The sequence below is a fragment of the Trichoderma breve genome, chromosome 1, assembly GCF_028502605.1.
Source record: "Trichoderma breve strain T069 chromosome 1, whole genome shotgun sequence".
Classification (NCBI taxonomy): Eukaryota; Fungi; Ascomycota; class Sordariomycetes; order Hypocreales; family Hypocreaceae; genus Trichoderma; species Trichoderma breve.
This window is the reverse complement of record NC_079232.1, coordinates 2,235,950-2,252,339: the sequence shown is the minus strand read 5'-3', so window position 1 is coordinate 2,252,339 and position 16,390 is coordinate 2,235,950. Positions and strand designations below refer to the sequence as shown.

At 50.7% G+C, this 16,390-nt stretch overlaps 6 protein-coding genes across 6 annotated transcripts; 3 read left to right on the top strand and 3 right to left on the bottom strand.

The window, feature by feature from the left end:
- Positions 1-1,017: 1,017 nt before the first annotated feature.
- On the bottom strand, positions 1,018-1,308 carry T069G_00716 (thiS family domain-containing protein; the record flags this gene model as incomplete). The annotated part of the gene is made up of 1 exon (XM_056167926.1): positions 1,018-1,308. The coding sequence occupies one exon, from the start codon at positions 1,306-1,308 to the stop codon at positions 1,018-1,020; it is 291 nt and encodes a 96-aa protein (XP_056033242.1).
- A 611-nt stretch (positions 1,309-1,919) lies between these two features.
- Positions 1,920-3,290, bottom strand: T069G_00715 (dynamitin domain-containing protein; the record flags this gene model as incomplete). Its single annotated transcript, XM_056167925.1, has 3 exons — positions 1,920-3,086; positions 3,142-3,201; positions 3,252-3,290. 3 exons carry the CDS (start codon positions 3,288-3,290, stop codon positions 1,920-1,922), a joined length of 1,266 nt encoding a protein of 421 aa, XP_056033241.1.
- A 694-nt stretch (positions 3,291-3,984) lies between these two features.
- On the top strand, positions 3,985-5,822 carry T069G_00714 (RTC4-like domain-containing protein; the record flags this gene model as incomplete). The annotated part of the gene is made up of 3 exons (XM_056167924.1): positions 3,985-3,999; positions 4,060-4,669; positions 4,729-5,822. 3 exons carry the CDS (start codon positions 3,985-3,987, stop codon positions 5,820-5,822), a joined length of 1,719 nt encoding a protein of 572 aa, XP_056033240.1.
- A 390-nt stretch (positions 5,823-6,212) lies between these two features.
- Positions 6,213-9,287, bottom strand: T069G_00713 (complex 1 protein (LYR family) domain-containing protein; the record flags this gene model as incomplete). Its single annotated transcript, XM_056167923.1, has 6 exons — positions 6,213-7,041; positions 7,219-7,592; positions 7,647-8,367; positions 8,898-9,017; positions 9,093-9,133; positions 9,210-9,287. 6 exons carry the CDS (start codon positions 9,285-9,287, stop codon positions 6,213-6,215), a joined length of 2,163 nt encoding a protein of 720 aa, XP_056033239.1.
- Positions 9,288-9,709: 422 nt separating this feature from the next.
- T069G_00712 (fumarylacetoacetate (FAA) hydrolase family domain-containing protein) lies at positions 9,710-10,780 on the top strand (the record flags this gene model as incomplete). The annotated part of the gene is made up of 4 exons (XM_056167922.1): positions 9,710-9,727; positions 9,787-10,407; positions 10,461-10,651; positions 10,738-10,780. 4 exons carry the CDS (start codon positions 9,710-9,712, stop codon positions 10,778-10,780), a joined length of 873 nt encoding a protein of 290 aa, XP_056033238.1.
- A 1,574-nt stretch (positions 10,781-12,354) lies between these two features.
- T069G_00711 (uncharacterized protein) lies at positions 12,355-14,637 on the top strand (the record flags this gene model as incomplete). Its single annotated transcript, XM_056167921.1, has 3 exons — positions 12,355-13,103; positions 13,191-13,621; positions 13,823-14,637. 3 exons carry the CDS (start codon positions 12,355-12,357, stop codon positions 14,635-14,637), a joined length of 1,995 nt encoding a protein of 664 aa, XP_056033237.1.
- Between the last annotated feature and the right edge of the window lie 1,753 nt (positions 14,638-16,390).

The window sequence follows — 16,390 nt, the reverse complement described above, 5'->3', positions numbered from 1 at the left end:
CCAGTTACTGATAAAGAGCTTGTACGCAACATGGCACTCAAGATGCAGCTTAAATCGCCGTGCGCATATGCAAGCCTGACTAATGTTGCCGCTGCCCTTTGAACTCTATTTGTTTTCATGTTGTTCCCCGCACGGTCTGACCAGGAACTCGGCCTTCCAAGTCCGGGAAACAGAGGCTGTGCAATCAGACCACCCAATACTTCCAAACCACTGCACAGCTCTTTCAACTCTCTACCTTTATCTAATAGCTACTAGAAGCGCTGCATCACAGTTGGCTTTGCTTAGCTTTTCGTTTACTCACAATGAGTTTATATGAGACGCGTCTCCAAGCCACCGGAGCCTTCAATGGTAGCTTCTCAGCTGCCGAAAACGCGGATGAGCATTTTCAACGATGCTGGGCTGAGCAGGCATGCGGGGGATGCCTGAACAGCCAAGGCTGTAGCTGGTGCCCTTATGTGAGCCTCCCCATGCCAGAACTGAATTTATATGAAATCTGCACCATTGGCCCCCGGTATTTCCTACAGAATTATTTCATCCTGTGCCAAAATCACAAATCATGGCTTCTGACAACGGTATATTGACGCTTTGTCCGTGCAGACATGGTCATGCGTGCCAAATGATTACACCGTCCCGGTGCTGGCGCCGGCCTTTGGTGGTAATATTTGTCCGCACCCAGATGAGCGATGGGAGGTCAGGACGAGACCTCTTGGGTGTAAAGTCTCATCCGGTACGGCGCTGGCGGTTGTGATAGCTGTTTTGTCAACGTTGGCGGCGGTCTTGGTCATTGCCGCAGCAGTCGTAACGGTTCGGAGAATACGGAAATCCGACCGAAAGATAATTAGCTGGGAATGGGTATCTCGGTGGAAACAGTCGTTTCAGAACCGAGTCGGTAGAGCAGATCCAGAGCGAGACCCGTTGCTCTCACCACCCCAGGAAGACCATGTTTCTCCTTGAAAGTCCCTCCGGATTTGATCTCAGGCCGCACGCGTGATTATACGAAAGAATACGGCCAAATATTCAGCCAGAGCTGACCGGTGGAATTATGGCAACCTCATCTCCCTCTTGGATCAGAGCGCCGTCCTCGCCATCTTCAGGAACGTCTACGTAATCAAGGTTGACCGTTACCAAACACGAGTCGAGAATTTTGGCCTGGACGCCGGGATATCGCGACTCCAGCTCGGAAAAGAGCTTCCCTAACGGCAAAGGCGCAGGCAAGCTCTCGGAATCCCGTCCCGTGAAAGAGCCAGCGCCGGCAAAATAGAGCACGCTGAAGTGCCCGCGCGGGGGTTTCGGGGCGGATGATGTCATGGTAGCTTATGGAGATGGATGGTTTGCGTGAAAAAAAGAAGTAGCAAATATGATGCGATTAACTCGGCAGAGTAATTGGGTGCGTATTCTAACGATTGCTTCTTCTCAAGTATGTTAGCGTAGACGTTTTCCACTATCAACGGCAATTGAAGAAATGGTGTGTCAAAAGTTCTAGAATCAGAGATCTTGGTGATAAAATGTCACATCATAGCGATCAGGTAATACATGCTATTTTGGAACATCATGCTAGAGAGTAGGATAATGCGAGATGCAAAGAAAATTTGCACTTACAACATCCTAGATGGCGAACAATTTGTATCTTGTTCGGGAAGAGAATCGTGGTTTTGATAATGATGGAAGTAGGAATAAACACGCTGCAACCGGAGGCTTTTATGTAGTCATCGTTGCTCCCGTCTCCACGTGATGGCCCCAGCCATCCAAAGCTTCCAATTAAATGGAGATTCCGTTAAAGCTACCTACTGAGGGGAGAGCTTGGAAACTGAAAGCTCGGGCGCTAATGGCATTTTGGGAGACACTGGATTCTTCTTATTGGAGCTTAGCTTATAATTGGGTATCATTCTTTTGCAGACGATCAATTCGCAACGCTGGTTCTATGTCAACTTCTCTAGTCGCTGCTCTAAGTCCTTTACCCAGCCTTCCATGACCTCCACGTTGGTCTTCATGACTTTGTCGCCGTTGCTCACAGTTTCCTCTAGCTTCTCGATACCGTCTTTCCATAGCTTGACTTCTGTGGCTATTTCTGCCTGCTGTTTCTCGATCTGGTCTAGTGTCTGGCTGGCGGTTGCAGCGTCTGCGTGAATGGCTCTGAGTGATCGCAAGCGGTCAAGCAGAGGAGGCAATATAGGCGTAAGGTTTTCGATCGTAGGCAGGATTGCGTACAATGCGTTGATTTTAGCCTCTTGTTCGGACGTGTCAGCAGGAGGGGACCCCGCGTGCTTGCCGAGCTCCTCTCGTAGAGCCTTTGCCTTTTCGCGAGATTCATTCAACTTGTCTTGTTCAGTGGCCAATGCTCGTACTCGGCGACTGATTGTGTCTAGGTTGGCAGTTGACGCTTGCGAGAGGGTCGAGATTTGTTTCTCCAGAGAGTCAAGTGTCGGAAGAATTGCCCGAGGAAGTCCGCCTTCACCGGCCTCTGACATGGATGATGAACTGATGCCGAGGCTCCTCTCCAAGATCAATAGCCTGCGATCGAAATCCGCCGCCTTGGCAAGAGCATGCGTCTGCTCATACGTCGGTGCGTAAGTAATAGTGTATGTAGGCCCAGCTTCGAGTGATCCTGCCACAGCCTCGCCTGCGCTGGAGGATGTTGGATCGATTTTCTGAATACCGGTGATGCCAGAGCGCCTAGATAGGTCATCCAAAGTTTGGCTTAGAGACTCGAGCCTTAGGTCACCTGGGGAACCATCATCGCCGCCGGCTGAGGCCCCTTTGCGTTTGGCATATTCGTCCTTAGTTTCTTCCACTTCTCGCTTTAAACGGGCAATCTTGCGCTCCAAACTTTCCACATCGTCATCATCAGAAAGATCTCCCAGCTCTTCTGTTCCATCCTGCAATATCCGTTGGCGGCGGCTGGAAGCTTTGTATGATCGTCGCTTGCCGTCAACACGGTCTGAGAAATCTGCTCCGCTAATATCAATGGTAGCTGGGGAGAATCGGGTGCGCGCTTCGTCAATGCGCAACCTTGACCGCGAGATGTTTTGCGTCTCGTCGTCTACTCCGTAGAACTCATCGTCGGAAAGCGTCCGAGCTGCAGTCGTCTATGCCCATTGTTAGCTGTGAACTTACAAAAGGAAATGAAGCTTGAGCTGTTACCGGAACTGTAGAGTTGTCATCTGTCAGCTCTGGAGTTTCGTAGATATCTGGCGCAGAGTCCTGGTACGGGTTAGACATTAAGCTGCTACGCATTCGCCGCGGGATCGTACCAAGTCTGGCAACGCCGCATATTTGCGGTTGAGCGCCATGGCAAAATGTCAAGGCTCGATTTTGACGCAAGCAAGCCAGCAGTGTGGTCGAGTCTAAGGCTGTTGTTTTGTCGGAGCTTTGAAGGTGAGGTCTTGGTTTCCAGGGGTCAGCTCCCTGCGAGTACAGGCGCTGGTAGCCTTGCAGCTGGTGCTGTCGCGGGGCACCTGGTACCTGTGGCTGTTACGGGTATTTGCACAATGTCCGACCGCCTTTACGATTGATGGATCTATGGATTGATTTCCCCTCAACTCCCAAACTTGCAGTATTTTTACCAATTCGCTACCTGTTTATTGACGTTCCGGAGTGAATTAGTACCGAGTTCCGCATCTTCTGCTATCCATCATCGCCCAGGCAATGAACCCCGCAAGATCGATATCCGAGCTTTAGCGATTTGATGTGCTATCGAACTAAAAGACGCCGTCCCACCTCGAATCACAATAGCGCACGCGTCCAAGACGCGCTGTGTATCGTCTGACGGTCAAATCTTCAATTGCCGACACCACAATTGATTGCGAGGCCGTTTGTATTTTTTTAAGAGCCAGGCTTCCAACTCTACCGAGGCGGGCAATCCAGCAGCTACAATTCAATCTTGGTGGCATTGTCATTGGCTGTTTGGCCACAATATTTGGGGGTTCAGCTTCTTCTGAGCGACATTGACGCTGGAGCTCTGTTTGGGGCTAAGGGACACGCATCATGGTTACACCATCAGTAAGAAGAGTAGGATTAAGCTATCTCGATTCACCCGAGCCTTTACTCAAATCGATCAAGTCCAGGACTGAGGCGAAGACGAAGACGAAGACGACGACTACGACTATAACGACGACAACAGAAGCGGCACCGAAACCGAAACCGGAGTCCAGGACTCAGACCAGACGCTCTCAGATCAAGATCCCTGAGCCTATTCCTGACGAGCCTGTTCTTGACGACATATTTGCGCCACCACTTGCGTCTAGCGATTTGGAAGACGAGGGTACCGCGGAAAATGCAGACGACAACGTGGAATCTGAACAGCCTATTGCTGACAGCTCGGATTCAGATGATGCTCCGCCCCGAGGAGCTATCTCGTCAACCACATTCACATCCCAAGGCCAAAAGGGTGGGCGGCAAACTCGTCGGTCAACACTGAAAGAGATATCGAAGCTAAAGGAAGAGCCCGAAGAGTCACAATCAACGGCCAAGAAGAGGAAGCGCCCATCAGATGGCTCCCCCGAAAAGAGCAAGCCCAAGAAAAATGCACTCCCCAAAACGGATCCGACTGTAGAGCCTCTGAACATGGCCAGTCACCTCTTAAATGCCCAGGGCTTTACCAAGCAATCCAAGGTAAAGGCCACCTTTGGGAAGAAAAGCCTCCTTGCTCAGGTAGCCCGGTTACCAAAAGGTTTGTACAGCTACATGTTTGCCGGCCATTATATGCCACAGATGATTAACGACGCGCAGCCCTAGAAGAGCCGTCCACGCCCGCCAAGTTCAAGAAGCCTCCCGAGTACAGCACCAACACGCCCCGACAGAGCTGGAAGTTCCTTGTGCCAGATTCTGTTGGCTCTCCGGTCAAAAGGACTCGCCGATTAGAAATGGTTGAACCTATTCTATACGAGAACGATGATGAGGATGATGATGAAGACGATGAAGAGGACGATGATACCGTGACTTATAGCCAACCAGGATCCTTTACGGGAGGTGCCGAACGTGCAACGAAAGACAAAGCGAAAGCGAAGCGAAAAGCCAATCCTTTGCGCTCAAGAAAGTCAACTGCGGCGAAAGGCAAGGAAGAAGATGCAGCGCCAATAACTTCTTCACCGCCGCCCGCCAAGTTTGTCATGCCCGCCCAACTCTCAGACTTCGTACCACCCGGCAACGGCAACGGCGACGACATTGGAGACGGCGACCTATCCGATGCAAGCAGCAGCGGCCTGAGCTCGCTCGGCTCCCTTTTCCCAGATAAAGAAGGCGATGGCGGTGCGCAGTGCCCCTGGTGCGGAGCCACAGTCGACATGAAGCTACTAAAGGACTTTTCAAACGGTAAACGCCTCAACGTCCGACTTCAAACGAAATTCTGCGAAGAGCACAGGAAGAAATCAGCAATGGCAACATGGGAATCAAAAGCCTACCCCGAAGTCGAATGGTCCACCCTCGAGTCCCGCTTCAAGAAACACCAAACCCGCCTCCTCGACATCATCAACGGCGAAGAATCCTTCTACCGCACCGCCCTCGCAGCAAAGATCGAGCAAGGTCAAGGCCGATCCATGAAGAAGGAGGAGAACCTCAACCCCGGGTATTACGGCCCCCGCGGCTTCAACATGATGTGCGACTACCTCGTCAAGGAGTACAGCGACATGCTCAAGAAGAAGGCCGTCCACGACAAGGTGATTGCAGGAAGGGGCTCGGCGGCCTTTATCCAGGCCGTGTTGGTGGCTGAGCTGGGCGTGCAGCTCATCATGGAGGACATGCTCGTCTCGCCGGAAGAGGCTAGGCATATACTGGAGGAGAGCAAACCGATAGGAGACCTTGTACACGCAGACAATTGGCTGTGATGGGCTCAAGGAGAAGCGAGAGAGTGAAATGATGTTATGATTTTTTCGTTGGAGCGATTTTTGGTTGTCATGAAGCTCGGCTTTTTTTGGAGCTCGCGAAAGATATCCCGTCTCAAGTGTATTAGGATAACGTGTTAAGTATTCAGTTGTCATGCGAGCCTCTTTTGGCGGGGAGCGAGATGCCGGTTTACGACAAGAAAATATCAAACTACCAGGTAGGTAACTCTATTTTATGATGATTCGAGACGAGCAAAACACAATGTACATAGTTCATCTTCTATAATTTATATACCATAACCCAGCAACTCAAGAACATAAAAAAACTGCATATTGATTTCCACCTTGAATAAGAGTATCAATATTGATTTCAACAATCGACCTCCTTTCCTATTAAGCAGCCATCACACTTTCTCTTGCGTCCCGAAACCGACGAACCTGCCGCTTCAATTGCCTCATGTTTGACCTCCTCCGCCTCGCGCCAGGACCAAGACCCTCGACGGGTTGGATATCGCGAAGCGTCTCCAGCACCTTCAAGTCTGCCAGAAATCGCCGCAGCCGCAGACCCGTTCTGTTACGCACGAAGGCATCTACTTCTTCGTCACAAGCTGCCGATGCTACAATATGCAAACCCCGAAGCACATCTCGATCAACGATATCGCCGTCATCGCCTTCGAGGTCATCTTCCGAGGCTGAAGCGCTCTCTCGGATTGAAGACGTTCTTGTGGGAATATTAGGAGGGGCATTCGCTTGAGATGTGGCGCCGCGACCGCTTCTGCAGCATACTCCAACATGATCAGGATCAAAACTTGGGCGAGGCTGGCTTGACTTGATATCTGTTTTGAACCGAGTTCCTTCTGATAGCCCTCTGTTGAATCTCTGAGTAGGGAGACTTTGATACGGTCGTCGGGTTGTCTGGTCCTCTCGTGAATTCAAATGACGAGTAGGGGGATTTTGGGTTGTCTGCGCCCTCTTGGCTCGCGGCTGCATACGAATCTGCTCCTTTGAACATGGTTCGCCGTCGTAACACCCGCCGTGACAATGGGCCGTCGGCTTTGTCGGCTGTCTTGACTGTGAGTTAAACGCATCTCGGGCCCCAAAACTTTTCTGGCGTGGGCTTCGTGGGCTTGAATCGGCTCTGGGGCGAGTTCTGTTCTCCCGGTCACTTCGTCGAGGGATTACAAGTGGCGTGGGCTTAGGAGGAGGCGTTGGAGGCGAGTCCCTGGACATCCTCGAAATAGCATCTCTAGATATCTGTCGGAAGTGTGCCTATGACCCATCCGCAACAGAATCCTCGTCCCGGGTGAAGCAAGGAAACCAGCATCGTTTTGTTTTTCTCTTTTCCTTTGTGGCACGCCTCTTCTGTTTTCGAACAGGCGCCTCGTCGATCAGCGCGAACCTCCACTCATCCATGTCTTGTGAAGGGGCAAATGAGATCTGGCTCATTGAGCTCCCGCTGGAGTCCTCTTCTTCGAAACCATCGAATTTTGGCACTTTTGCGTGGTGCTTGCTACCGGAGCGGTTGGCACGTTTCTGGGTTGATCTTGTTGACATGAGTCTTGCAATATAGGCGGGAAAGCCACGCTTCTGGTCCTTTGATGTCACTGCTAATCCTGCTGCCTTAAACTCTGGACGAAAGGGCATCAATGGGGATACTGTACGTAACGATATATTAGACTTTGTTGGTGTTGCTGGTGGATTCGTTTGCTGCCACAAATGCTTAGTCCGCCGGGATTGTCCATGTCGTCCTGCGAACTTGTCTGACTGATCTGACTGGTTAAATATCCGTGCTTGATCTGACTGGTTGAATATCCGCGGATGATTGACCTGTTGGCTGTGTGATGCCTCTCTGAATGGCCGTGAGAAGCTTCTTTCCTGGTTATTCTTTGATCTGGCTGAAAAGAGTCGCAGTTGCTGGCACACGCTTCGCGAGATGGCTTCCACAAGAGCAGAGTCGATGGACGTATGCTTCGACGCGCTCGCAAAATCAGCCACGCCATCAAGAAGCAAGCCATGTGACGAACGAGGGCTTCTATGCATGCGCATGTGAGCCTTCCGTCTAACTGGAGGGGGCGAAAAGCCGGCCCTTGCAAAGCATGTGGATGTCCCGGGGTTTTGAAGCGTGGATGCATGGCTTCGTGATGGCTTCGCAGCAATACTCAAAGGATTGACGCTGTATTCAGACTGCTGCGGAGGGTTCTTTGGCGGAGGCAATGGGAATGAATCCAAATCAACTGATGGTTCAGATGGAACCCAGGATTGGTCGAGAGAAGATGCTCCGTCGAGAGATTTCATACTGACGCCTCGGAAGGCGGTTCCCACATCATAGGCAGAGCGAATGTAGGGCTGGTCGCGGCGACCAACGTCTGGAGGCGATTTATGCGTCTCTTTGGGTGGCATTTCAGTATAGGGCTGCTCAGAAACCGGCCCAGTATCACTGCTATATACTGATCCAGGAGATGTCATAGGGGGAGAGGCCTTTCGAATCGGCGTATGCGCCCGGCTCGAACGCTTTGAAAGAATAATGACACGAGATTTTGGGCGCTGCCTTTGGAATGATGGTGTTGCAAGGCTGTTGCGGTGTCGAAATCTGTTTCTATCGAGTAAACAAGAGGCGGCTTCGGGAATGGCCGCTAACGTAGCCATTGAACGAGAGTCCATGGAGATAACGAGAGCTTTACGAGATGAAGCTACTGGAAAGTAGATGAGAAGCAGTTGAGGCAATGATTCTTTGGTACGATGCGATAGCTAAGAAGTTTTGTTTTGGTTGATCTAAGCATGAAGCAGAGATCATGCAGCTCTGTGTTGTCATTTCAACAGAGAGAAGAACATCGGAGTTTGAGGGGAGAGCGGCCATATCGGCTAGATGATTAATGGAGACAAGAGCGACTGAAGATGGATATCCAAAGTTCAGGAACAGAGCAGTTGGCCACAGAACTGAGTCCGGGGCAGCTGCTGTCTGCGATTTGCATCATGGATGGCGCATATCGTGCTACCTTGTCTCGAAGGTAAGAGGCCATGGCTTGAAGATAGAATTCTGCCCTGGCCTCTAGTAAGTGCGGCGAGTGTCTCACTTACCTGATATCCTTGATACCAGGTGAAGAGTAGACGTCGAGCTGCCGATGGCCTTTGCGGAGCAGGAACTCAATGGCCGCAAAGTCGCGCTTTTCGACGGCAATGTTGCGTGCGAATTCGTCCCTGTCAGAACAATGTGAGCACTATAATCCAATGTCCGGTATCTTGAGTGTACCAAGACATGTAAGTTCATCTCACCTCACAAACTTTTCAAAGTGAGCGCGGGTGTTCTTTTGTCCCTGTTAGTTGGATTTCAAATTCCAGCTCTCTCATTCCAGCAATGAGCCTTTAATGAGTACGTCAGTCTGTACACACCTGAGGCTTCTTTCTGCATTCGCGAAGGCACTGGCGATACAGCGCCAGCACTTCCTTCTGCAGGCCTGATAGACGCATCGTTGCAGTGCAGGGTTCTGTGATCAATGGCTTGCAGTCGTTCGTCTAGCCTATTGCGCCGCGAGTTACGCCGTTGAAGCGCTGTTTGAGAGGCTGGCAAATCACCGGCCCATAGTTGGTGGAATATTTGCAGCTGTCGCGCCCACCAACTGGGAAAATGGGCTCTGGGGGAGCATCGAGATGCTTGTGTGGGGGTTCGGCGCCAGAGCGGAGTCCGAATTGGGTGGAGGGTAATCGATCAACCGTGGACGGAGTTGTCTTGGTAATGCAGAGAAGAGACACGAATCGCGACATCGGATAAATCAAGTTGGCCTTTTTTTTGTTGACACTCTTGTAGAATATTTATTATACGTTTTGTTGGCATTCTCTTATGCAGTAGAGTATTTGTTAAAAATTCAATTTCTTGCATCAATTAAGCCATCATGTCTACTAGATTTACTGTATGGATGCCCTCATTGCCGCTTATTATCATGATGGAACACTAGACTAACCTTAACAGCGGCTCATCCGTTTCTTGGCCAAGGACGGCCGTACATATTACGGCGATGCCATCCTACCTCAGGGAGTCAGCGACGTTGCAAAAGCTCAGCGCGCCCGTATTATCGAGGGTGATATCTTTGGCAAGTATAATGTGACGGACCAAGAAGTTGGCGTACGCCTGCTGCTCGCCCCCTTGGCGCAATCTCATGTCAAGACTGTTCGATGCTTGGGACTCAACTACGCCAAACATGCCAAAGAATCAAACCTACCAGAGCCCAAATTCCCCGTCTTGTTCTACAAGCCCATCACGTCTCTCTCCGGCCCTGTTGACCCCATTCCTGTCCACTCGATGGCGCAGGAGGGAACCGGCCTAGACTACGAGTGTGAGCTTGTTGTGGTGATTGGCAAGAGATGCACAGATGTGTCCGAGGCCGACGCACTCGATTATGTGTTGGGATACTCCATTGGCAACGATGTATCTCACCGAGACTGGCAGCTCAAGCACGGAGGAAGCCAGTGGTCTCTCGGCAAGGCCTTTGACGGCTGGGCGCCCTTTGGTCCAGCCATCGTCACGCCCGATGTCATCAAGGACCCCCAGAATCTGAAGATCTGGACCAAACTCAACGGGCAAACCGTCCAGGTATGTGATTAGCACATGATGACTAGAAACGTCAAACTGACTCATGGATAAAGGACGGAAACACGGCAGACCAGATTTTCAGTGTACGACAAATGATATCCTTCCTCAGTCGCGGCGTCACTCTGCTGCCAGGAGATGTCATCTTTACGGGGACCCCCGAAGGTGTAGGAATGGGCCGGAAGCCGCAGCTGTGGCTCAAAGATGGAGATGTCGTCGAGGTTGGTCTTGAGAGTGTCGGCACGTGGTATGTTACCATCTTATCCCCTGATCCTTGGAGAGGTGTAATAAGCAAGGCGACGCTAACAAAGGGCACCTTTGTCTTGCATCCAGTACCAACAAGGTGGAGTTTGACGCTCCCAAAGCTAAAATCTAGACGTATGACGGTCAGAAGCTACTTTGATTACGAGCATCTGCGGTTTAGCTTGAAGGATGCGGCAGGTGTTCGTGCTAGGTGAGGCTCCAGGGATACGGAGAGAGATTTCAGGCACCCGGCATGCAGGTGTAAGAGGAGACCCGTGTGTGGCCTCATATAAACGTGCACGATGAGGAGAAATGTGTTTGCGTGTTATTACTGCTTACCGGCAAGCAGCGATTGATATCTTTGGCCTTGATTTTGCGATTTCTACCTATTACGTAGCGAGGTAGAGTGATTTCTTTGATAGAGAATTGTATATCCTATCATTAGCTTGTGGCCGTATTAAAGCACATGAACATCATTACCACTTACAGCACGACACATGTGTTTTCTGATATTGACGCATCCATCTCTTTTCTTCCTAGGGACTGTGACATCTGCAGGGTGAATCAAAGTTATTAATAGACTCATATTGTGGCAATGCTGTCTACTGCAATGCAGCCTCAACCGTCTAATGCACGCTCGACACCAGGCCTGAAACCTATATTGATAAATTCCCGGTAGGATTGCGCGCCTTGAATTCTGGCAAAATGTCTAAGTGGTGCTTTCATGTCCTTACCAGTATGTACGTGCACGTATTATTAGAGGTCGACCACCAGACTGCATGTACCTATGGACCTGATAAGGCGAGTGCTAGTGCACTCCAGGCACCCACGTGGAAGCTTTCAGTGGACAGAATCCAACCACACGTGCGGCTGAGGCGCATCTCCAACTCCTTGCAGCTTAACCCGCCATCCCGCAATGGACTCATGCCATGCGATCGCCCTGTCCAAGCCCCAGTCCTCGTTTTGTTCGTGAAACAGCGTCAACTGGGGTTCTAGTTATCTTGCTGATTCCGGTTTCCCCGGAGCCCGGCAGCACCAACACTGTTAATGAGCATTCGATGAGTCGGCGTCAAAGCGGCCAAACAGCACTCGCGATGCTTCCAAGACTGGAACACAGGGCCCTCTCCGCCTCGTGTTCCCGGAAAGCGATACCGATGAGAGTCCATGTGTCCGGCCAGTGGCTGAAGCTGCGCTAGTAGCTCAGCTGCAACGCCTCGCTGCCGTCTTCTCTCCACATCCCGCCAACGATGAGTGAACAGCAAGGCGATGCCATCTCAGGCGGTGGTGCGTGCCGGCATCCTACTGGCCCAGATTTGCGCAGAGAAACTGGCTTGCTCCCCGCGAGTGCTTGGCTGGGTTGCCGTCTTGAGTATGGACTAAGCCATGAGGAGGCTGACTTGCTTGGGTCGGGGTGCCTTGCTCAAGGGATGAGCAGCAGCAGCCTAAAGCTTGCGGCTCCTGGCTAACAGGCCGTCTGATGCCGGTGCAGGTAGCACGAGTCCATTTATAGCGTCATGTCGTAGTTGTTGTGGCAGCTTAGAGCTGTTAAGCTGTTCTTTCGTTTACATACTTTGGTTTATAAGAGTGAAGTCGTCAAAATCCAAAGCTCTGTGGTGTTCTGCTGTGCGATTTCGAGTATCATCCTACCAAGGCACGCACTGTAGGACACACGCGCAGCTTCTGCTCGAGGAGAGCTGAACCACCACGATGACTACATCCACGGTCGAGCTACATACTCTCGTGTCCGCATCTCTCGGGCCCGAGGACTGCATCGACTTTTACGAAAACCCATATACAGCGCTAGGAAAGCTACAAGATGCTGTCAAAAGAAAAAGCGAACAACTCGAATCGCCAATTTCAACAGAGAAACCAGCCGATGGTGACATCAATGGCATCGACTGGCATGAATACGACCCGCCGGCAGCACTTAGAAAAACGCCCAACGTCACATCTCAGATCCTCCTAGATATCGTCTTCACTTCGATTGAAAACGTCAAAACACGAGTCGGCCAAGAGCAACGCCTCAAGAAGGAGGCTGCAGAGGAAGCTGCTCGTCGGACAGCGGAAGAGGAACAAAAGGCAAAGGGAAAAGAACCTTATTTACCCATATTCATTCCACCTGAGGATCCGCCAGCCGAATCATCAGGTACCAGAGTCAAGAATTCGGAAGATTTGGTCATGTCAGGGGCTGTGCCAGATTTCGTTCTCTTGGGCCCACCGGGAGTACCTATCAAAGAAGAGAAACGTCGAAAGTTTGCTTTACGCAATTTATTCCAGCGCAGTCCGGAAGGGGGAGAAAGCAGTGCTGCTGGGCGGGCTCGTGAAGCTCTTCAACACAAACTAGAGACTAAGATTATGTCTGTCGACCCGAAGTCGGCCGATCCGAAAACTTTGGAGGCTATTGCTGCGCTCAAAAAGACCAGGCTATTCAAGTCTACTGATCCGAATGCACTTGTGTAAGTCCTTTATATCCATACCTAACCCCTCGAGTTCGTCTCTTGTTCTGGTTTCTTTTAGCTAACTCTCTGTGTTTCTCTTTTTAGGGAATGCGTTTCATGCCTCGACGACGTCCCCGTGAAACATACAGTCAAGGTCCCATGTCATAGTTATTGCCGCGACTGCTTCGTCCGTCTAGTAACAGCAGCAGTTCAAAATGAACAACAGTGGCCGCCTAAGTGCTGCTTAAATCAGATCCCCTTCAAGACCGTTCTGAAGAATATTCCCGACGAGCTGAAAAAGACGTTTCACGAAAGATCATCGGAGTGGGAAATTCCCGTCAGCGAACGAGTATATTGTCACGTTCCTGATTGTGGCGTCTGGATTAAGCCTGGCAAAATCAGTCTCGCCAGGCGTCAAGCCCGCTGCGAACGCAATCACGTTACATGTACCATCTGCCGAGGCCAGGCACACGGGAACAACGACTGCCCTCAGGATCAAGACTTGAACTTGACCAACCTGTTAGCAGAGGAAGAAGGTTGGAAGCATTGTTACTCTTGTCATGCCTTGGTGGAACACAAGGAGGCGTGTCAACATATGACGTGCAGATGCGGTGCTCAGTTCTGTTACGTCTGCGGGCTTCGGTGGAGAACCTGTGGGTGTACAATGGAACAACTACATGCCATCAAACAGGCAGCCGAAGCTCGCAGGGGGCAGAGGTTAATTAACGAGAGAACAGAAGCAGAGGAGCTGCGCGACATTCTGGCCCAGATCGAGGAGTTTGAGCGCCAAGAAGCTTGGACACGCGAGATTGAAAGGCTGGAGAATGAGAGGCTGGAGCTGGAACGTTGGCAAGCTGAAGTTGAAGAGCGGCTGAAAATGGAACAGGTCCGCAGACAAGAAGTTGAAATCAAGTACCAGCAGCTACGCGAGATGCTGGATGAACTTCATGAGCTCCAACAGGTCATGGCTGATTCAAAGCAAGACGAATATGCCAGAGACCTAGCTGCGGAAGCCGAGTCAGCGAAGAAACAACTCGAAGAGAGACAGCAAGCTGAGCGTGACAATCTTGACTCGCTAATGCAGATCAAAATCAGAGCTAGAGAGGATAAATACGACAAGGAATATGCTGCTCGAGCAGACCTGGAGCGTCAATTAGAGGAGGATTATCTGGCCCAGCTTCGCGACTTTTGGGCCGATAAAGTTGATGGGGAAGAACGGGTAGAAGCAAGCATGCTGCCTTTGCGCCAGCGCATGGATCTGGCGTACCGGACGTGGCAGAGGTGGAGGGACGACCAATTACACCATTATCGGACCAAGCTCGAGGATGAGCGAACTGTGAAGGAGGAACTCATGTACAGCGCGAGGAAGAGGAATGACGCAGCATATGTGGACAAGGAGACGGACCTGACGAGGCGAATGGTGGCGGAGAAGAAGTGGATTCAAGAGGTGATTCTGGAGCGTGAGCGATTGCTTGTGGGAATGGAGCTTCGAGAGACTGAAGACGACGCGGATAGTTTGTTCGCCGCTGAGACCAACGAGAATAATGAGTAAACTGGGCTATGGGAATGGGCGTATGGCGAATCGGACACGGGGTCTTTGCATTTTGGGCGTGTAAGACGATCTTGGCTCAAGGTCATTTGTATAACTGTTTCCTTGTTTCCAGGCGCAACTACGTAGTAGGAAATAAGAATATAGAAATTCGTATCCACAAGTACCATGATAATGGGCAAGACAATGCGAGTCTTACTTTGGGATAAAGCAGATCAGCGTCGGGCAGCTTGCCATTTACAGTAATTATATCGACATCACCGGTCACTGCCACTCGGTAGTAGGTAATAGGTGAGAAGCTTCTTTGACATATGATGCTACTATAGCCTTCCCACCACTTTACCCTCGACGAACGAGTAAGAAGGCTAACCGACAGCCGTGAGAAGCACGGCATCAACGGGAGTCGGTTCTCGGAGCACGAATTTGACAGGTCCCCTTGGATTATCGGCGGCGGCTCGGGGCGCGGACGCAAGCCGTCTTACTGTAGCCAACGGGATAGAATAGTCAAATTGCTGGATATTGCCTGTAATTCATGTGTCCCCTGGAACTAAGAATCTGATGTGAGCAGTAAAACAAGCATGAGCACAGACAATCTAAGATGGACTGTTGGTGGCTCGGTGTTAGTTGAGTTGACTGGGGTGAAAGAGACTATTGCTTGTCTGAGTTGTACGGAAATGGATCTGGTGACGAAATGCCATTGTCAGCATTATTCATACTTCTTGATAAGATACCACTATTTCTAAATAATGCTGTATATTGAGTCCTAGAGGTATATGAAGAATATGACCAATGCGACTGAATACGGTAAATGCCAAGTTCCAAGCTGGGGAGTGCCAAGATGCGTCTGAGGCTATCGTGGAGTTAGCCACTTGTCTATCTCTTTTAGTGATGACATGAGCCTTTGTTTATTCGCAAACTATTGACTTTGATAGAGTTAAAGTGGACCTGATTGCTTATTCACTTGGATGACTATTGTACTTTGTGAATCTTATACGGGCAAGGCTGTTTTCTTCGTTTATAGAGCGTCGGTTCTCACTAGTCAGTGCTGATTGCCAAGAGGCAACAGATTGCGAGTCTTGGAAACAATAGGGTTACATTGGCAATGACCAGACTCCAAAGACGTGGGTGGATGAAAGGGGGTATCAGGGGAGTTGAGTTTGTTTGTACAGTACCAGACAGAGCACTCCCAAAGTTCTTGATAGGTAACTGGGAGCTTGGTAGAGCGCTTCATATTGAAGGCATCAATACTTTGTGGATCAATGATGATGTGCCGCTCCCATGGGGCTTCAATTGCTAAAACGTCAATCCATGTTTGAGGCCACTAAAACGCACCTCTCCAGCGTCGCTCCAGCACCTCTCCCAGCAGGCAAGAGCGCTAAAACAAAATCCATGTCACTAACACGCATCGACCCCCGCATTGGCCTTGTTTCTCCTGTCTCAAAATCTCTTTGTCCATCTCCAGATTTTCCAGCTGCTAGGCTAGCCCTGGTCGCAAAGCTATTTTAGGAGCGGCTCACTCATCTTGATTGCTCGAAACCGACCCCTTGGCGGGAAATGCTGGCGTCTGATAGGGTGCCCAGACCAGCCCGGGTTCATGCTGCAGTCGGCACTTTTTGCATCCGAGTCGGGGGAATATTCGAAGCACGGGGCGTATCAGCACGTCGACGGTCCGTCGCGCCACGGTTTGGCCAGAGCGCCTTGACATGAAGGCGACAGATGGAAACAAGACGTGAAACGAAAGGGGGAAAAGTTGTGT